The sequence below is a fragment of the Lutjanus erythropterus genome, chromosome 3, assembly GCF_056507025.1.
Source record: "Lutjanus erythropterus isolate fLutEry1 chromosome 3, fLutEry1.hap2, whole genome shotgun sequence".
Lineage (NCBI taxonomy): Eukaryota > Metazoa > Chordata > Actinopteri > Lutjaniformes > Lutjanidae > Lutjanus > Lutjanus erythropterus.
In genome coordinates, this window is record NC_139319.1 from 36,739,193 (window position 1) to 36,761,266 (window position 22,074).

Here is a 22,074-nt window from a genome sequence, read left to right on the forward strand (position 1 = left end):
AGATTTTGATCAGATGTTAGTTTATGTTACTGTAAGTTACTGTTCACTTAAGTAACTGGAAACCTCCAAATGTGTGTTTCTATTAATTTGTCTCAGGAAGATCCAGTGTTATTATCAGTCTCATCCAGTACCAGACAGTGTCAGAAGTTTTTAAGGCCAGACTCACCATGATAAGCTAATGTTCAGCATTCCTAAAACTCCAACCAGTTACTTGGGTTTTCATCGTATTTTGCAAAAACAGATTTGATGTTTGTGAGACAATAAAGTATTCCTCATTTTAAGTTCTGTGTCTTGATAATCTGCCTTTTTTAAATTGCACTGGCCATCACTCTAACAAGTGAATTAATAATATAGCACACTTGTTTTATAGACTTAGCATGATATATTTTTGAGTTGTGCAAGGGGTAATGGTATGTGGAACTGTTTAATTGCATCAGGTGCTTAATTTATTCAATTAAAAATATACTTCTATTTGTAATATAGACTAGATGAGTAGATATCTGGAACATTACACACTTAACTTACTATGTCTACTATTATTGATACATATGACATATTACACTTAGATTTTCTGCCTGTGAGTTTATAAATTATTTTTTGTTGCTCAACTGCAACTCACTCCTCAGGGCATCATAATATACAATATAATGTGAAATCAATTCCTACCTGTAGTTATCATTAGTAGAAATAAATAACTATTAAAATATTAAAATCCCAAGTAAATTGAGCAATATCGCAATGTAAAATACTATTACTAGGATTATTAGCCAATATTACTTGTTGAAGTGCTGCATTCTGGATTCTATTACCCAATCAGAAAATATTAAATAAAAGCTTGGTCACAAAAGGATTCTAGTAATATCATACTAAAATGTAGTCAGAACATCCCACGCAGCACAACGGACACTGTCAGTTATATTGTATATATGTTTAATCCATTTTAGGGCTGTACAATTGATAAGGGAAAATGTTAGGGCAAAACAGCTTTACAACAAAGTACTGTCCTGCTGCAGAGATGCCCCAGCCACGAATCTTGTTCTGCAAATCTAGGACATTTATTTGCACAGCCCTAAAATTCAATAAACCTTTTAAAACAAATTAGTACAAAATTCTGATCAGCAAATGTAACCAGAGCAGTCAATTTACTGTGATGGACTAGAAAGAACAAAATCCCGCTCAAATGTTGTGTAGTAAATACTCAACAAGTTGTAACTGGAACTCCGATATTGACATAAATACATTCCTCTCCGTATCGGTTTGTTTATAGGCTGCATTTGATCATGTGACCGGAGTGATTATGCAATTAGCACGTCAGCGTGAGAGCATTCGTTCGATGTGACGTAGTGTTGGAGGCGTTGGCCGGCCGGTGTCACTGCCTGTTCTGGAGAGACTGAGGCGGATAAGACGTCCTTTGAAATAATCTTTGAGCGAAAGAAAGGGTCAAATATTTTGACATTTTGTTTTTAATCGTGTTACCACGTAGTAATTTGCCCGGGCCTGTCAAAATGATCAAGAACGGTCACCACGCCGCCGACGACCAGCGGGACGAAGCCGGTTGCAGTAAACCGGGAGGTTCAGTGTGCAGTCCGGAAAAAAGGAAGCGAATCGTCCGGTTGTGGTGTGACGGCTGGTGAGTGTGTGTGTGGACGCCACTGTGCTGCTTTATTAAACACCTGTATACAGTTTGCTGTCCTATATGTGGTCATTATGTAACTGTACCAGCGCTACATATCAGGAACCAATTGTGGGTAGCATGCTAATGCTAGCTAGCTACTTTCATTAGCACTTCGTAACTTGACAACAGGCGTTTAATCGTTCCACCATCCAGAAGTAGTTTCACTACAGTGTCAGGGATAGTTAGTTAGCTATATTTATATTTACTTTCTCTCAACTTTGGTTTATGCTAGCAGCACAGCCCAAATAACTCGGGGAGTTTAAAGGCAATGCAGTTATTAACGTTAATGTGTTCGATAAGACGTAGTTCCTAAAATAATATAAGAATTGCGTTATGTTCTTTAAAGTTATAACTAGTTTATTGACCTCAGCGTGATCACAGGTTCATAAAGACAGTTGCCACTAAAAGCACTAAATTATTTTGGTGTTAAATGAAAAACACATTTTTAAGACAATTTAATTTAAATTGGACAAAAAAATTTAAATAGACTTTAAAAATTTTAAAAGGGCTTCATCTCATATTACAAATATGAGTAGTAAACTGTCTGTTGTTATGTAATCTACTTGTTATCAGTTTTTATGACGTGGTAGAGACAAGGTCCTCTCTGTTCAGTCTCATGAGCTCATAGTAAGGCTGAGGTTATGAATGATATTTTGTGTTAAATACCATAGCCGGACAGAAGTGAAACTGGGGTTATGTTAAGGTTATGTGACCGACACTGATGTTAGAGATACTAGTTTTCACAGCGGGTGTAGTTTGATGCCTCATGGGGTTTGTAATGTTGGTAAATGATATATTACTAGAGGTCTTTTATTTGCTCTGTCTGTGTGTCACTCTGACACAAACATCTGACAGTTGACAGTCAGAGTTTGTCAGACAGAGATACTCTGTTGTCGTCATTCTTATTTTAAACTGCTGTCACACCATTGTGCTACAAGGGAAAGACCATGATCCACATGATTTAGCTGCAGCTCAAGAGACAACTGTCTCCTGATGTGCAATGCATAAATTCTTTCCTACACACCGCTTGCACAAGGAAGTGTTGATAGGTAGTATGACATGGCCCATCTCATGTTGTGGTTATAAATAACATAGTGAGCATAGTGATGTAAAAGCAGCAGCATGTTGGTGTAGTGGGCTGGGGTTCTCTCTAGAAGGGGGTGTGTTATGTAAAAGATAGTTTACTGCTTTGCATCGCGGTCCTGAACCACCCTGTCTGGGTTTATTTCGCAACAATGACCTGCTCACTGTACATTATCCCACTTATTACACAGCTACTTACTTAAAAAAAAGCAATAATTTGACACACAATACTAATTTAAAAATGTTTTTATTGCTCCTATAGAGTCCATGATCAGAACTGTCTATAGCAACTGTCCGTTATTCAAAGTAACTGTCTGCTGTTCAGAAATAAGAGACCTTAAAATGCCATAATTGACAAAACAGGCCACTAAATTATTAAAGGCCAAACACAGATCTGCATATACATCACTCTGAAGAAGATACTGTATATTTACAACTGGGCCAGCGCAGTGTCTAACTGATCCTGACAAGGTGAGGTGAGGGATGTTGGGGGATTATTGTTAAGGAAATTTGGACTAGCAGCTTGTGGTAATGTCATTACAGACGTGAGGTCTGCTCACTGGAAGTACAGTGACATATGGAGTGTTTTATTAAAGTGGTCTGATCTGCTGGAAATGACCTATATAGACAGATGTAATAACTTAGTTATTTTGAGTCATAAAGATCTGAAACATTTACCTGGAAATAAAAAGTGATATTTGAATCCCTGGTTCACCTAGGAAAATGGGGACAAGGCAGGTGACTCTGGGCCTGTTTCCCCTCCCTCAAAAGCTATATTTTTATAGTAACTGTTAACTATTTTATATAGTTATACTGTATTATACTATACTCTATAATATAATTATATATGCAAATTATAGTTCGACTAAGGGTTGTCAAAATGAGGATCAATATAATGTATTGGTGAGGCTAACTTCAGTCACAGCAGTTAAATGTTCTTTGAGATATCTTGAATTAGCAGAAATGTGTAATATGAACTCACTCTTGCTAATAAATTATTTAAGACCACTTTTTACCCCGGTGTCCTTATCACCAGCTGCTCAGTCGGTGGTTGAACTTGACAGCCCTGAGATACGATGAGTGTTTTGAAACTTTAGGACTGTGAAGCTGCAGGGTGCCGAACAAAATGCACATTTTCATCAAAACCTGAACAAACCTAACTGGAACTGAGCAACATCCTAGTATTCTTAGTATTCTAGGACCCAGAGATGTGGATTTTCTTAAAATAAATACAGAAATACCATTATTCCTTTATTATTTCTTGTGGTTTAAGTCAGATAAGACTTATGTTGCAATAAAAGAGGAGAACTCACATTTACTTCCGTGGTCAGTAGAAAACATGCAGAAGTTACTCAATGGGAGAAAGCAAATAAACACTGGCACATTGTACACATTACCTCTCTGGTTGTTACCTTTCTCCTAGTAACCTTTATCATTTTCACTCACTAGGTTAAAGGTGTATCAGTGTGCCAGTCTGTGTTTTGAGATATAAACTGCTTGACTCAGACAACATATTTTTAAAGCAAAGGCCACACACCGTGCTCTACTGTGCAAGATCACCATAAAAAGAGAATTAAAATAAGACCACACTAAACTATAAAACCAACTGTTTAAGTCAGTCAAAACTATCCTGCAAAGGTAGCTTTGAACAATACTTAAAATATGATAAATGTGCTAGCTTTTAGGCTGCATCACTAATTGTTGTGTATGTTTATCTGTTTATTTGTTCTGTGTAATATTTTGTTTAAGTGCTTACAGTATATATTGCTTTCTGTCCTGGTGATGTCGTTTTCTCTTCTGTCCATCTCCACAGTTATGACATGGTGCACTACGGTCACTCAAACCAGCTGCGGCAGGCCAAAGCCATGGGAGATTATCTCATAGTTGGAGTGCATACAGATGGTAAGACTACCACACACAAACACATTCTGATGTGGATGTTTCTATGAAACCTTTTTTTAATGAACATGATTATGATTAATGACTATGATTAGAAAACTTTCTTCCATGAGTTTCACAAAGTCATGAACACACCATGAAGGGGACGTTCAAATGGGCTTGTCTTGTAAATATGACCCCATCTGCATAATATCACAATATGATCAGAACCGCATCCATGGCAGCTGTCTGTTATTCAGAAATAAGACCTTAGAATGCTGTGACCAATCAGAATTAAGTATTTAATAAAGCTGTATAATAACCAAGGTTAGCTCAGGCCACACACTGTGCTCTATTGTGCAAGATCGCCATAAAAACAGAATTAAGATAAGATAATGCTTGACAATACAGCAAGCTGTATTGGCCAGTCAGAACTATCCTGTAAATGTGGCTTTGAATTATATTTAAAAGTTGATAAATGTGCTAATTTTTAAGGCCACATCCCTTATTGTTATGTATGTTTATCTGTTTGTTCATATTGGTTTTGTTTTTGTTTATCAAAAAAAAAAAAAAATCCAATGTTACTTGTAAGCTGTTCAATTCAAATCAATTTAAAAAAATGTTACCACGAGTAGCAATTTCTGAGGCTGGCATAGTTTAAAGAAAGACCAAATACAAAGGATAATACATTATAGACAAACAACGACCATGTGGCATAGGTACAGTTATAATACATGACAGACTGTAGTGACCGTGTGGCAAACAGGTAGTCAAAAGGTCAATGTCCAACGGTAATAATAAAGAATTTAAGAGTCTAGTGCAGGGGTTGGGTAAAGCCTGGTGGCAGACCAGTATGTGTGGGGGTTAGTCCCAGGTGGTGTAAGAGGAGAGGGCCAGAGGCAAGTGTGACCTTGTAAAAGACATTAAATAATGAAGCTCAGTGAATATGTTTGCAGTAGGAATGAAGCCCAGGAGCTTAAACAAGATCCTCCCCAATACAAAAAAAATCATGTGACCTGACACCACCACATCCACCACAGACAGGATTAAAAAGATGAGGTTCTTGGCACAAACTTACATTGTGTGTTAACTTGTCTTAGCTTCCAACTAGCTTACCTTGTGTTGCAAATGTTGTTTCTGTGGTGAAAAACTTCAATAACGCTGACACTAATTTATCAGTATGATGATGCACTTTATGAACTTATTAACATTATTTGCATTCTTCATTCAACATTCACTGAACCAGATGATTTTCACTTTGTTGGTCTAGAAGATGAAACCCATGTCATGGAGAACTGAACTGTGTATAATAGTGTAACTAACCAGATGAGTCTCCACTGTTACTCTGTGCTTTTAGATGAAGATGCTCTAATAGAGATCTTAGTGATGTACCAGTAATTAACATTCGATTATCTCCCACCCTCTTTCAAAGCTGAGATTTCCAAGCACAAGGGTCCTCCAGTCTTCACTCAGGAAGAGCGCTACAAGATGGTGCGGGCCATCAAGTGGGTGGATGAGATAGTAGAAGGAGCACCTTACGTCACCACCCTGGAGACTCTGGACAAGTACAATTGTGACTTCTGTGTGCATGGAGGTAAGCCAGTTTAAGGGTGTTTCCTGTCCTTAATGACACGGAGTCCTGAAGGAGCCTCCAGATGTGATGATGTCATTGTTTATGTGCACTAGATGACATCACACTGACCGTAGATGGTAAGGACACATATGAAGAGGTGAAGCGTGAAGGACGTTATCGGGAATGTAAACGCACACAGGGTGTCTCCACCACTGACCTGGTGGGACGAATGCTTCTCATGACCAAAGCTCATCACAGCAACATGGTGAGTCAAACTGTGGTCTTACGTAAAGGGATTTAACTTATCATTATGAAGTAAATGTTGAGTTCATAGTGTAATGGCTATTGAACAGAGGTGGGGAATTATTTTTCATGGGGCCACATGAGAATTTGATCAGGCACAAATGATATAGGGTCCTAATAATGTCCAAATCTCTAATAATGGAATGGTCAGAAATGTTCTTGATAGAGCACATCTGCTGTTGGTCACCCTTTCTGAATTGCCATGTGATGAATTATCATCTAATATTTTGTTGGTGATGTCCATAAGTTAATGTTTTACAGTGTACCATGCATGCTGCATACAGGTTGCAACAATAGTAGCAGCAAAAGTAGAAAAACAACATAAACAACATGGATGTACAGCATTGAGTGAATTAAGTTACAGTTTAATATAAAAGATTCAGTTCATTAGGAGCTGATAGTGGTTTAATGGTAACCAAATGCTCATGACTGTCTTTGTGAGATTTTTAATTTGATATTTCCATGATGACCTTGTGGGCCACATTTGCCCAGGTCTGCTGTAGAATAATGACACCATCAGTGTTTAGATTGGTTCCCAATTAAGCCTCACTTTCAATATGCAGTTCTGTCTGCCACTGGACAAGCGTTTTTTTTTCCAGGAAAATTATGTCTCTCTTACAGAATAAATGAATAATGACTAAATGAGTGCAATAACATTACTTAAACTATGTTATTATTCTCTACTGAGCAAACTAAAAATTTTTCTAGTTGCCTAGTATTTGTCTTGTTCAAGACATTAGTCAACCAGTTGTGATAATTCTAAATGTGTTGAGCAGCTCTGTTAACGAGATCACACACAGAATAAAAGAAAACATGGTTAACTTGAACTCTTTTCATGGTCATGTCCTTTTAAAATGGAGTGATAGAGGACTATGCATGTACCTTAAAAGCTAGTCCTGATATGTGGTTATTTTTTTAAAGGTGCATGTCAACTACTGTTGCTATGTGTGTAGGCTTCGTACCCAGAGTGTAATTACTTAACACAATTATAAATCCTTCCTTAGTGCCTGAATATGTGTGTACTCATTTTTTTGTATATGAGCAATGTTTTGGTGTTGGTCTCATCTTTTCTTCTTTAATTATTTCTGCAGGATAATCCAGATTACCAGCAGCATACAGACAATTTTGGAAAAGTAAGTAGCATGGGTTTTATATTCATGGGGTTTTTTTTGTCTGTTTTTTTTAAGTGGGACAAAACCTAGCCTTTATTACATGTACCCAGTATAATGAATGCTCGTGTTTTTTGTTGTCTTTAAGGGTCCTAAAGGCCACAGTCCATGGACAGGAGTGTCTCAGTTCCTTCAGACGTCGCAGAAGATCATCCAGTTCGCCTCAGGAACAGAGCCTCAGCCTGGAGACACTATTATCTACGTGGCCGGAGCATTCGACCTCTTCCGTATCCTTATCATGCAGAAATAACCAGCACTGAGTTTTGAACACTGTAAGAAAATCATTTCTGTTGTTGCCTTGACCACAAACTCCTTGCAGACATTGGCCATGTTGACTTCTTAGAGATGGTTTATAAGCAGGCGGAGAGGCCGTACGTCATTGTGGGTCTGCACTTTGACCAGGTACACCTAATTATACACATACACACACACACACAGCAAAACATTCACAGAAGTGAGAAACTCAACCATCCCTGCTGTGTCAGTAGAAAAAAGCAGTGTCATTTAGTGCCAAGATATTAGAGAGAAGTAGACACTCTACTATCAATATCCCTAAAATTCTGCCACTCACACCAAAAGTATCTATCAAGATAGATGAATAGCACTACAGGTAAGATCAAACCTATGTATTTTTGATTTGGGGGTGAATGGTGTAACCCCATCGGTTTAACCTCTTCCCTGTAGTGCTATGTATCTATCAAAATTGTTTTGGTGTGAGTTGCAGAGTTTTGGGGATATTGGTCATAGAGATGCCCTCTCTCCACTAGAATGGAAAGTGCTCGACAGCAATGTCCCAGAAATCATGACCCGGTTACTCAAGCTAATCCACAAATCTTGTTGTGTACAGCTTAATGAAGAAATATTCTCTCTACTATTATTTCTGCAGTAGGAAAAAAGCGGTTCCTACTTGAAAAAAGTAAATTAAATAATCTAAATCAATAAATGGCACTACGGGTAAGAGGAAAATGTGTATTTTGGGGTGGACTGTCCCTTTAACTGTTTGCAATTATGGTGGTCTAGGAATGTTAGATCATGCTACTTTTAAATGTGCTGTATTCTGTCCTTTTGTATGTTGGCTAAATATAAAAAAGCTAAAACTAGTAAATGATCTCTTCATTCTCCTCAGGAAGTGAATCGATACAAGGGCAAGAATTACCCAATCATGAACATCCATGAGAGAACGCTGAGTGTCCTGGCCTGTCGGGTAAGTTCTCACACACACACACACACACACACACACACACACACACACACACACACACACACACACACACACACACACACACACACACACACACAGACCTCCAGATGCTCAGCAGTGGGGTGTACTTCTAGCTTGAATACTCACTGTAGCGCTGCAGGCTGAACTTGGCTCCATTCTCTTCATTCCTGCTGGTCAGCTATCAGTCTAGAACAATAAGTCTCTGTGCCCCCATCTGCACTGTGTGTGTCTGTGTTCAAGTTAAACCAACTTATGAGAACACTGCACAAACCAAACGTGTTACACAATTATAACACCGCTAAATTGCTGTTCTCTGCCATTAGTTTTACACAGTGTCTGATGACAAGGTGCAGAATTAGCAGGATTTAAGCAGTGAACAGTAAAAACACCATCACCCTTGAGCTGTTTTGTTTCCAACAGTCAGTTAAAGTTTGACATTTAAACTGAAATGCACTAACTGATGTGAAGAAAGTTTAATCATTAGAAAAACTTTTTTCTTCCTATCCTCTTCCTTGTCTCTGTGTAGTACGTGTCAGAGGTGGTGATTGGTGCACCCTATGCAGTGGGCAAAGACCTGCTGGATCATTTTAAGGTGAGTTGTATTTAACTTTTGTAATAGATACCCTTATATATGAAGGAGGACAGACAGCACATTTTATAATACAAAATACAGTAATGTGTAAATTGCAGCCAATGAATTCCACTAGTGAGATCTAAACTTTGCAAAACTGCTTTTAATTTTAGTGCACCTGACTCCTGGAAAAATTACAGCACATCCTTAAAACCATTACATATAGACCTGTCAAACATTTAAAAAATTTAATCTTATACCTCCCAACATTTAAAATTTTAGGGGCTCTTACCTAACTGTATTTCATTTTACATTTTCTTTAATTATCTATCTATAAGACTATCTTCCCTAATCTGAAACTTTTGGTTGCACCTCAGTGGTGTCTTGAGTATTGATAAAGGTTGAGTTTTAAGGCAAAAATGTGTAAATAGGACTTGTTAATAAAGTAAAAACACATTTTAATAAGCTGTCATACAGTTTGAACTCAGCTTCACAAGTTACCATACTGAGTAAACTCTTGGCAGTCTTAGATTTAGCAAAGTACATCACTTCAGAAACTGGGATTTAAAACACAACACAACATTTTGACAGAATTAGATTAAAATCAGATTAACTACTTTGACATTATAGGCCAGGACAATATGTCAAAGTCAGGTTGATGCATTTGGAAGATTGTCTCTAATGTAATTTTTGTACATTGAAATTTACAAAGAAAAGCCCCAGCACTGAACCATAGCACCCCCTTGTGGACAGCTGAAATATCAGAACAAACAACATAATCTTGATCACAGTTACTTTGCAGGTAGTTAACAAATCAATATCACAGCTTTTGTCCATAATATTGTGTTCCACAGCTTGAAAGTCGTACATAATTGAATAAAAAAAGTGCTCCATGTGAACTGAATATGCTCATTTTGTCTTTGATGCTCTACTTGCACACTGTTGCTACCTAAAGTGCCTCTCAAAAGCCTGGTCTAGATGAGTAATGTGACTATAAATGAAAAAGATAATGATGGTTGGTTGAACCAGGTGTATTTGTGTAACTGTGCAGGTGGACCTGGTGTGTCATGGCAAGACAGAGGTGTTTCCAGACAAGGATGGTGCAGACCCCTACGATGTGAGTACAGGGTCCTCTTGTCTCTGATCAAAGTGCAACAACATCATGATATATGTGTTACTGTTTGACATTATTTTCAGCCCAAAATGTGCTGTTGGATTGTAGTCAATATTAAATAATTGAATACACAAAACGTACCGTTAATGTGGCTTTGCCTTTTGCAGGCTTTCAGCGGTTTGGTGATGGCAGGTGTAGGGCTTATAAATCATATCTCTGTTTTTGAGCTATTCTGTGATGCATATCTTGACATACACATTTTCTCAACAAAAACACACAGTAAAATAATCAAATAGAGCAGGGCAGTATGGACAAAATCACAATACTGTAGCATTGAGTAATAGTTCTTTCACAAAATATGAACACAATGAGATTTTTGATAAACAATCATCAGTAATGTGGATATAATAATATAAAGTGGGTAAAGGTAAATAATAGAACTATAACAGTGTAATAAGATCAAAAAATTACATCACTTACTTATATCAAATAAAAAAACAAACAAACAACAACACTTACATCATATCATGATCTAACAATATCTAAATCTAAGACTATATCTAGTCTAATATCACAATATCAATATAATATTGATCTATCGCCCAGCTCCAGGCAGATAAGCGTCCTCAAAACAGCTTTATGCGGTGTGTTTTTGGTCACTGCTCTGGGCGCTCAACTCTGCCCCTCCAGTTAGTCTGCAAGGCCTTCACCCGTCAATTATCTATACTGGAACACCCTGTTGGACACACTGATCTGACTGCTCAGAGTGTGTATTTCTGTAGCCCACACAAACAAACAAACAGAGCAATAAGCAAAGGAGAAATTATATAAATATCACAGTATAAATATACAGTCATTTGAGGTTGATTATATTAGTGTGGCAGTTATACAAAGTGATAATAAGTGCATTTGAACATGACAGGAACAAGATATCAATAAAACTACTACTTAGTGTTTTTAGTGCCAAAATTCAAATGGTTTTTTAAATAAATAAATTGGCAAGCATATTAGCTAGTGGTGTGCTAGCATGAGTGACAAAGTATTGTCTCAAAAGATGTTAGGTTTTCAGCCTGCAGTGGATTTTCATTTCACCACTGTAGAGCCAGAGGTGAGATCATCTTTGCAGTTAAAACTGAAAATAAGCATTTTGAAGCTATCTGTGTGTGAGACTGCAACTTGGACTCCATATCTGTGACTGCTCCTAGACTGGTCAATGATGTTCCTTGAGTTGTCGTCCGAGACCTAATCTGAAGAGTCTGCATTATTCGGTCAAATCTGACAAAACTTTTTAGAATGATGAGCAGTATTGCTCCATTCTGGGTTTTCAAGACTATCTTGATCAGCCTCAGGGGGGCACTGTAGTATTTAATTGTCTGTGTGCAACACATAATATCTCACACTTTGCCAGTAGTGTGTGTTATTGCTCCATTCTGGCTTTTTAAGAATCTGTGTCTACATAGCCTTTTTGTTTGTGGCAGAAAACTGCTGGCAGTGCGCTGGGGAGGGCCGGGATGAAGCATAACCAGTGAGGGGAAAAACTGTGAGTGTGGGTTTGACATTATGATTAGTAAACTATCTTAATGCTACATTAATGGAGAGATGCTGCTGCTAACATGTTTACAACACATAGGGTGATAAAAGCAGAATACTTTCCAGAAACATTCAGTGTCTGGCTCCCATAGATGGAGTTTTCTGTCTCTGGTTGACACAGACAGAACAAGCTTCTACTCTGGTTTGTTGGTTACTAAGGTGGCCAGTAACGATATAAAGATATTGTATTGATATTGTAATGAAACAAGATATCCTCTTAGATTTTGGATATTGTAATATCTTGTTATGGCATATAAGTGTTAAGTGTTGTCTTTTCCTGATTTTTAAGGCTGCATTAATTTATTTATGTAATTTACTGAACTTACCAGACTGTTCTATTGTTTTCTGTTATTTGCCTCTACCCGCTTAGTCATTTTATCCACATTACTAATGATTATTTATGGAATATCTCATTGTGTTAATATTTTGTGAACGCACCAATAGTCATCCCTACAATACTGTCCCTATCAAGGTATTTGCTCAAAAACATTGCAATATTTTATTTTGTCCAAATCATCCCAGCCCTACTATAAAATCATCATGTTTGCTTTTTTGAACATACATGGTATGCTATTTTGTAGAAAATGTGTATATTGTCACAAAATTATTGAGAAATCATTTGTAATATATAGGTCATATCGCCCAGCACTAGATAAAAAAGTAACAGTGCAACACCAGTGCCTCTCTGAAGAGCTCAGAGATATTCAACAAAAAGTGCTCAGAGTGGCTGCACAAAAAAGGCAGAACACTCAGGGGGGAAAAAAAGATGCTGGCAACTACATGCTGCTGCAGATACTTTCTCCTCATTGGCAATGACTGAATAAAAGATGCAGGCACAAAAACACTTTGTGGACACAGGCCCTAATTGGTTCAAGGGTGAACATCACCATTCACAGGGGATAACGGGGGAACTTTGGTCTTGCGTTAGTTTGATGTGATTATTTGTGTTCTGCCCTCAGGAGCCTAAGAAGAGGGGGATATTCAGGACCATCGATAGTGGAAACAATCTCACCACTGATGACATTGTCCAGAGGATCATTGAAAACAGGTCAGGGATTCCTCATCACCTTCATCTGCATTTCATTTCTCTCTGTGTGGATCATTTTGACTGTTTTTATATAATTTTTATCTTAAGTTTATTCATGTTATCTTGCGCGTTCCCAGGCTCCAGTTTGAAGCCAGGAACCAAAAGAAGGAGGCCAAGGAGATGGCAGTGATCGAGGCCATGAAGAAGAGAGAGCAGCAGGACCAGAACGAAGCAGCAGCCGAGGCTGCTCACTAGTGAGACCTCGGACCTGGTTCTGTCTCTGACTTACTCATCCTGGTATACACAGCTTTAAAAGGGTGGATTCATTTTACCCAGATGGACAGCACATGGACTGTCTCGATGGAACGACCCAGGAGAGGGGGCAGTCAGTCTCTACTGGTTCACTGGGTCCAGAATCCTGCTTTGAATACTTGGTGAAGCAGTGTGTCACACATGCTGCTAGGTTAGCTTCTCTCTGTCTTTAAGTACAGGCTGCTTTGGCTTAATGGGATTACTGCCTCAACAAGAACACAAAGCATCCAAACACCTAATACATACTGCGATTTAAAGTGATAGTTTGGATTATTTAAATTTGGGTTGTCAGGGGAAACAGAGAGGGGTACCAGGACAGAAGCCAAGCCATGACCTGCTGTAGACAGGGTCTGCAACAAAAGGTATTTTAGCCACTTAGAAAAGGGTCTTAAAAAAAAAAATCAGTGTAAGTGGCTTAACTTTCCCATCGGACAGCCTTGTCTACCTGCTGTTATAAAAGCCAAATATCATTCTGTGCACTCCACAGGCAAATCAGTCATTTTACCTTGGAGAACATGGGAGTTGCAAGTCCTCCGCTACCTTGATCTGTTAATTTGTTTGTGTGATTCTGGTGAATTTGAACTATCCTTTTAAAAGATTGAAGTCGCATGATAACACAAACTCACTTACAGACTGAGGCGGTGATAGACCAGCAACTCCCGTGTTCTGGTAAGTTAAACAATAAAATGACTGGTTTGTTTGGAGAGGGTGATATTTGGCTCATAACGGCAGTGTCCCATCAGAAAAGGTTGTCTGCCAGTAAGTTGAACTTTTTTCAAGTGGAGCATTTTTAAGTGACTAAAATACATTTTGCAATGCTTCATTGCTTAGCTTCTCTGCTGGTTCTCCTCTCTGCTTCTCGAAGTTCTGGCCAGCACCTACTGTAGCTAATACATTGACTACTGATAAGTGCTTCAGACAAACCCACTTCAAATCATCCGAATCATCACTGTAACCTGCAAAATCCCTTTAAAATCCTTGTCCTTCACAGAGAACTTTTGTTATCTTCTGTCATGTATTGTTTTTGTTCATGAAATCACACACTACATGTTCATGTATAGGTGTAGAAATGGTATTTTAAATTTGTAATAAGCCATAACTTATTGACAAAATGTTAATGTTATTGTCAGTTTTTAGATTTAGTTTTTAGATTTTAAACCTTATTAGTTTTTAATGATCAGTCTTAGAAATGTCATCAGTAAACTTGAATGTGGTCTAATTTTTAATACACTTTAAAAAATTATTTTAATTTTTAGAAATCACTGTTTTTGTCCATCCAAAAAAAAAATTATTGCGTTAAATGATCTGTGAAGTAGTGTTTTTAATTTTAACTGTGGATTTTAACTACCTGAATTTGCACCAAGTGTGTGTGTGTGTGTGTGCACGCGCGATTGTGAGAGAGGAAGAGTGAGTCGAGTGAGTCGAGTGAGTCGAGTGAGGTTAGTGAGGTTAGTGAGGTTAGTGAGGTTAGTGAGTGAGTGAGTGAGTGAGTGAGTGAGTGAGTGAGTGTTTGCGCTGTAAAAGACAGTAGTGCCTCATTCCCAAAGCTATGCTGTAACTAATTTAAGGGCTGTGATTGTATTAAAAAAAATCAGAGTGTGTCTGCAGCTGTCAATAAAGTCGTCCTTCTTTCCGCTAAAGACTTTATATAAATACTGTAGAAAACTAGACGGTCCTTCAAAATGTCAAACTGCCTCTGCAAACCTTTGTAGATTGTAGAAGGTCACTGTCTGTTGCTTTTCCTGTTATAAATTAAAAATAAACCAATCAGCTGCTGAGATTTTTTTTAGTTGACTCAGTTACGGGCTAATTTGTTGTGTCAGTTTAGGTTAAGAAGTTCACTCAAAGTGCTATTTAAAGTTGTTCAAACTTAACATTACTATTCAGATCTACTCATGTACTTAAGAAAACTTAAATTATTACATTTGATGAATTGGAGACTGTTCCTTATCAATTGAAAATATACATCAATGGCACTGCACATAATTCCATATTTGGGGATTTTGTCTTCTCACAAGAAGAAGACATGAGTTTGAGTTCACCTGAGTGATATATGACCAGTAAGTTTCTGATACTGGTTTGACACATGTTTACTTAAACTGCAGTACACAGTATAAGTAACATAAGAACACAAGTTACAGTTAATCAAACATAATGTAAGTTTTCTAAAGTTCATGAGTACATTTGAATAGTAATGTCAAGTTTGACAAACTTAAGGTGGTTGCTTTACTTTTTAAAATTTTCTCAGCTTTTCATTTTTACAGTGTATGGGGCACATTACTTGGAGGTGGATTGTTGGTGGGGCGTTTGTAAAGTGTGTCTGTGGGTTGGAAGGTGGGATGGTGGCAGAGAAATAAATGTTTCTACATATTAGATACTGGGGATTTTTCACAACCTTTCAATCACTATATCGCAATGTGTAAATTTCCCTTGTAATAAATAAACTGGTAATGTGGTACCATGTCGTCTAAAGTCTATTTTAAAGCAGCAGCAGCAGCAGCGTGATGTGTGCAGCCCGATAACAGAGATCTTTGTTGGATCAGCACATATTCACGGTCCACTGACTCAGTGAAATGAGGCCACAGCCGCTCAGAAAACTACTAAATCCGAGCGGTCCTGTCTCATTCACGCTGCTCTCAGATTGGAACAAAAACTGCAAACCATCATTACAGCGTCATTACAAACACAAAGAGGCTTTAATCCGCCCACCAGAGCGCCCCAGAGGAGCTCCTGCAGGAAGGATCCCATCACTCACCACAGTCTTTTTCCTGTTCGGACATCGAGACCTCACTATCCACATACATTAGGTCTGAGCAGTTGTTGTGTAGTATTACTCTGCTCTGCTCTGGTTTTTAGTAGTGAAAAAGTGAAGATAAAGATTTAGGGGCATCTCAAGGGTCCAAAAGACACCTGTAGATGTTTTTTGTCCAACTGTGGACATCAGTCATTCAGCTGTCAAACTAAATGACTGAAATTGAAATTGAAATATTATTTTGATGAGGATTACCTTAACACAGTGGTTCTTACTTTGTGCTTTTTTCTTGTGAAAAGCTTTAACCTCTTAAGGTCTTGTTCAAGTCAAGTCAGATCCCAGAGGGAATGAACACTGTTTGGTATCTGTTTCAGTACAGACATGATGCGACATGACCCCCACACAGATTGCTACAGACAATTATTCAACTGTTGTTATCTCATAAAAAGGGATATTTTTATGTTTAGTATGTACAAATTTGTTCTGAACATTTAAAAATATTACTTTCAGTAACTGGATAGTTTGAGACCGTTTGTTTCAGAAACATTTTTCATTCTCACTAAAGTGTTTTGAACAAATTCTTTCTGCCTCTGTTGTTTTCAAGATTCACTCCAGTCCTGGTGTTTTTTAATCCGTTCTGTGTTTTTGTGAGCACCATACTGACCTGACTCCAGTGTCCATGCCGCCATGTATCACCACCTTACAGCCTATAGCTGTTACTTTGTTTGACAAAACATGGTGTCAGGTGACAGAAATACTCATCCAGCCCCCTGACTACCCAGAGATGGAGACTAAAAATCCAAGCTGAAGTAGCCTGAAGTTCTCTGTTAACACCACTTACATCACTGAGACAACACTGGATGCAGGAAAAACAACAGATTTTGCAGCATTAGAACTCTTTCTCTGTCAATATAACACACACTAAGGAATTTATTGCTTCAATTGATTACATTTACCATCAATACTGGCTGGATAAACACATAAGTGCCAAAGTTGCCCTTCAAATGAAAGAGTGGTTAATCTGTCTGATCTTTAGATTTAAAGTGAAAAAAAAAGTTAAAACAGTACATTGTGGAAAACTGTTACAAGATGTTGTAAAGCATTTTTACACTCAGAATTTAAAATTCATGCACTAATAGTTTGCAATTAGTGCATGAATTTTGTAGAAAAACCTTTTTTTGTTTGTCTGTTTCATGTTAATCAGAGTGCAGATTAATGCTGAATGATCTCTGAATGAGTTAGTGTCTGTTGATGAGTCATAAGAAATCATTAATGATCTTGTAGAAGACGTAGATGTTTATAACAGTTAAACTGAACAAAATGTTAATGAAGTCTGGCAGACAGTGAGACAGGCAGTCACTGAACTCAAACTCCAGAGTTTGTATTTTCAGAACAGTGGAGTTTTAGTTTCAGGATGATAACAGGCTGAACTTAGGAAGTTTTGTAGTTGTTTGGTCCATTTCTGTACCATTAGTGTTTCCCTGTTGAACTGATTTATAGTTAGGAAATAAATCCACTTGTATCACCATACAATGAGCATTAAACATGTATTTCCATTAGAAGTCCAGAGCGTCTGTTTGTTGTTATATACGTTATTCATCAGAGGGGTCTGTTTTAAAAATCTATGTTAAAAGTGACTAACTTTTGCTCGTAGATACATACATATATATACTTACATATACTTATGTAAAAACATACACAACGACTTGACATATCTTTGTTAACATATATATATCTGTACACACACACATACTCATATATACATCCATACCTTCATACTCACACTTATGTATGTACATATGTTTTTATTAATTACACTTTGTCATGAGTAGAAGCCACTGTATCAAAATGAGATGTCCACTTTCTCCAGTAATTAGTAAATTTGTCCATACTGAAAGCTAGCTTTTCCATGTTATATATATATTTTTTTACAATTCCAATCCATTCCTCTTTTGTTGAGGGCTCTTTAGTTAGCCTCCTCCTTGTTACAGCTTTTTTTTTACTGGAGGTTATTGATCCTGTTTATCTTCTTTATTTGTTCATGTCAGGAGCATTGTTGTAACATTAGTTTATTAGTTAATTAAATCAAAGTAAAAATGTTTATGACAAGGCTACTTTATGGCCACATTTGACAGAAATTGACAGCTGCTGTAAACATCCTGTACAAAGCATGAGACGTGTGACAGGCAGCTCGGTCTGATGAAGGCTGCAGCCGCTGTGAGACAAGTTGAGCCGACAGGTAGCAGAATCAGTTCAGCAGATAAATGATATTAGAGATGCACAACATGGATTTTCTTTCAGCCCATATTGAAAACTGATAATTACTTGCTTCTCATGGCTAATATTGATGTGATAACCAATAATTTGATATTTTTGTATTTTCAAAACAAGTTCATATAACTAGGGACACACAATAAATATTTGTACTGATAAATTATTGACTGATATTGGCCTATAACAGCATATCAGTCTATATCGGTATATGCAAATATTAGCTGATAAATATTGACTCTAATAATGATTTCACAGACAATGTCAAATCAGTTCATCTGAATTATTCAGCAAAATGTTCTAAAAAAGTATAAGTATATTTGCTAAGTTTCTTTGGTGAAAAAATAAATGAAAACCTGACCTTCAATCAGCACAAGGGTGTCTACATAATGAAAGTGAAAGTCCACCATTGATGTGAAAGCTGGTATTGTTTTACCTTTTGTGGGTCTGTGGTGACCTGAGCTACTTCAGCACTTGGTCCTCAGGCCTCATGGTTGCTAGCAAGAGAAAAATGAGTCACACACACTGCTAAATGGAGCAAGCTACCACACCAACACACACTCATACAGGCAAACACACACATGATTCTGATTTAACTTTTTGTCTTTCTTATAGACCATGATGCATTGCTGTAGATTAAACTAGCCAACAGTGGCCTATAAAGTAGTTAAAATGAGCTCAACCTTAAACATCTAAGTAAACAGCAGTAACATTAAAGCAATAATATTAATCCAAAAACATCAGACATAATAACACTGACAGGGAACATTTTACTGCAACATGAATACTTTTACTTTAAGTATATTTATCTGATAATATTTCCATTATTTTACTTCAGTGAGGTTTTGTGAATGCAGGACTTTTACTTGTAGTGAAATATTTTTACAGTGTGATTAGTACTTTTGCATTAGTAAAGGGTCTGAACACTAGACTGGTCTCCACAGAAGCTGCTGCAGGAAAGTCATCAAACCTGATAAAATAGTTTTATTTCATTGTGACTTGTGTCAGACACAAAGTGACAGAGCAGCTCTGGATGTGTCTGTAAGCAGGACACAGACAGACAGACTGCAGCTCAGCTAACAGACAGACAGACAGACAGACAGAGGAGCAGCAACTTAACGTTACTGTGAATCAATGATATCAAACTTGGAGAGGAAGAAACACAAGTTTACCTGATTACTGTTCATCACCTTCACTCTTGATAAGTTATTTTCTCTTTTATTTTGCTTCTTCCTCTCATCAAAGTTGTAAACACTGACACTCACTTGGACATCAGGGAGAGATGGGGCCCTTCCGTACCTCGCGTGACCCTACGCAACTTGCGCAGTGTGCGTACACTGTATAAGAGCTGTATATCAGTTTTCTGATCACGCACAGGTGAAACACATGGGACTGCGCACTCAGCAGTTTTGTCCCGGCCGGCACGTCACTTCCCAGGGAAGTCCAAAAAGTTTTCCATCTGGGCAGCAGCAGGCTGTAAAGTGGGAGGAGGCACTTTTAGGATTATCTGGGGTATTTGCCAAGGCGGTAGAGCAGAGTTTGAACCTCTGTGGCGCACAACAGTTAGGTGTTTTCACGGCGGTCCGCAGGACAGTTCACACACAGTAACATCGATGCGATGCGTGGATAGAAGTTCGGTTTGAACAACAACTCCTGCGAGTTTGAAGGACTTTTCAGAGATGGCCTGAGCTTGTTTTTTTTCTCCAGACTTTTCTCCCTGCAGTTTGCGGAACAGCAGCATGCAGTTTGTAGAAACCAGCTCGGCTTGATCCCGGTCTGGCTTGTCTTCTTGCTTTTGTTTTCCTCTCAGGCCGGAGTTGGGAGGAGATGAGTGCTCAGGATGGGACTGTGCCTCGGTACCGAAGTCACGGAGGAGAAGAAGGCGAGGATACACAGCGCCAAGATAGACAGAGACCTGTACGAGTACGCGAAGAGGGAGATGAATGTGGTCAAAATACTCCTGCTAGGTGAGACTGACATGATGCTGATCTGACCTGACAGAAGTTTGTCCCCGGGACTGAGAGTGTGCACATTATGTACCATACAGACCATGAACTGCAGCTGAGTCCCTAACTGGACTTCTTTCAGTAAATGACCTGAGAAATGTCCTCATGGACAGTTAACCATCAGTTTAGGTTGAGACAGACTTACAGGACTACAACTAATAAATATTCGTTAGAGCTGCAACAGTCGGTTGATTATTTGATTCTCTGTCAACAGATAAATTAACCACCAACTATTTTGACAATTGGTTAATTGTTTTGAGACTCTAAATTCTCTGATTTCAACTTCTCAAATGTGAATATTTCTTGGTTTCTTTACTCCTTTGTGACAGTAAACTGGACATCTTTGTGTTGTGGACAAAAGAAGACATTTGAGGATGTTGTTTTGTGGCTTTGAGAAACTGTCACCAACAATTTCACGATTAATCAGTTAATCGTTTAGTCGATAAAATACCAAAAAAGAGTAACAAATGCTCATTTCAAATTCCAGTGGATGATGAAGTACTCAGATGTTTTACTTAAGTAACAGTAGCAATACCACAGTTTTAAAATACACTTTTACATGTAAAAATCATGCATAAGTGAAAGTATGTAAGTATTAGCATCAGATATCTCAAAAGAATAACATACAATATCACTAGATCATAATTAGTGATGTATTCATGTATAAACATGAGTTTAATGTTGCAGCTACTAAAGTTGGGGGTAATTTACACTGTTTTATACTAGCTGGGTAGTTTGATTCATAATAAAACCCATCATTTTAATAATAATAAAGAAATAAAATCTGCAAAGCAATTAATGCTGTCTAATAAATGTAGTGGAGTAAAAAGTATCTTATTTCCAACCAACAGTCAAAAAATTAAAGTAAAGCTGAAAAGCCTCATATTTTAGAAGCTGGAACCAGCAGGTGTTTGACATTATTACTTGAAAAATGACTGACATAAGTTGATTATTAACATAGTATATTATATTATAAAATAATTTATTATGTTTTAATTATAATACCTTTTAAAAAGACAAGGTTTAACCAGCATTTACAACCTCCTCCAGGTGCAGCAGAGAGTGGTAAAAGTACTCTGGTCAAACAGATGAAGATCATCCACAGTAATGGATTCACCAAGCAAGAGCTCACCAGCTTCAAGGTTAGGACACACACACACACACACACACACACACACACACACACACACACACACACAGGATCAGACTGGTTCACCCTGATGTTTTTATCAGATAAGAGTTTATTAGCATACAGTGAGCGTGGTGTTACAGTTGCCAGTAAAAGAGAGTTGGATAACAATCATATCTCCTCTTATAAAGGGAAGCCGTGCAAAATGAAAATTATTCAATGCTTAATGTTTAAAAATGACCACCATTTGTTCTCTGTTTTATGAAGTTGTGCACCTACATTTTGACAAACGTCTCCAACAATGTTCAAGTACAGAGACAGCCGTAATTTATTCAAGGTAATGATGCCTTTCCTACTACATGTTGGTAGCTAGTTGCTATAACTTCTGGGAAAACACAG

At 37.7% G+C, this 22,074-nt stretch overlaps 2 protein-coding genes and 1 long non-coding RNA gene across 6 annotated transcripts in view; all 3 read left to right on the forward strand.

The window, feature by feature from the left end:
* Positions 1-1,324: 1,324 nt before the first annotated feature.
* On the forward strand, positions 1,325-13,832 carry pcyt2 (phosphate cytidylyltransferase 2, ethanolamine). The gene is made up of 12 exons (XM_084716007.1): positions 1,325-1,630; positions 4,572-4,660; positions 6,069-6,230; positions 6,323-6,474; positions 7,604-7,645; positions 7,770-7,908; positions 8,001-8,083; positions 8,808-8,885; positions 9,430-9,495; positions 10,526-10,591; positions 13,138-13,226; positions 13,343-13,832. The coding sequence occupies exons 1-12, from the start codon at positions 1,506-1,508 to the stop codon at positions 13,458-13,460; spliced, it is 1,209 nt and encodes a 402-aa protein (XP_084572133.1). The 5' UTR covers positions 1,325-1,505; the 3' UTR covers positions 13,461-13,832.
* A 1,097-nt stretch (positions 13,833-14,929) lies between these two features.
* Positions 14,930-15,975, forward strand: LOC146330454 (uncharacterized). Its single transcript, XR_014769318.1, has 2 exons — positions 14,930-14,965; positions 14,997-15,975. It is a non-coding gene; the product is annotated as an uncharacterized LOC146330454 (long non-coding RNA).
* Positions 15,976-20,180: 4,205 nt separating this feature from the next.
* gnav1 (guanine nucleotide binding protein (G protein) alpha v1) overlaps positions 20,181-22,074 on the forward strand; it is a 34,110-nt gene continuing 32,216 nt past the window's right edge. For all 4 annotated transcript variants that reach the window (XM_084716008.1, XM_084716010.1, XM_084716009.1 and 1 more), the window contains exons 1-2: positions 20,181-20,507; positions 21,597-21,688. In XM_084716008.1, coding sequence (XP_084572134.1) covers positions 20,381-20,507; positions 21,597-21,688 — 219 coding nt within the window. In that variant the 5' untranslated portion in view covers positions 20,181-20,380. The remainder of the gene's footprint in view (positions 20,508-21,596; positions 21,689-22,074) is intronic.

Bases quoted from the DNA above. Each gene is read 5' to 3' on its own strand.
- pcyt2 (XM_084716007.1), top strand. From the start codon at position 1,506: ATGATCAAGAACGGTCACCACGCCGCCGACGACCAGCGGGACGAAGCC. The intron at 7,646-7,769 runs GTAAGTAGCATG...GTTGTCTTTAAG, and splicing joins ATACAGACAATTTTGGAAAA to GGTCCTAAAGGCCACAGTCC. The intron at 7,909-8,000 runs GTATCCTTATCA...AACTCCTTGCAG, and splicing joins CGGAGCATTCGACCTCTTCC to ACATTGGCCATGTTGACTTC.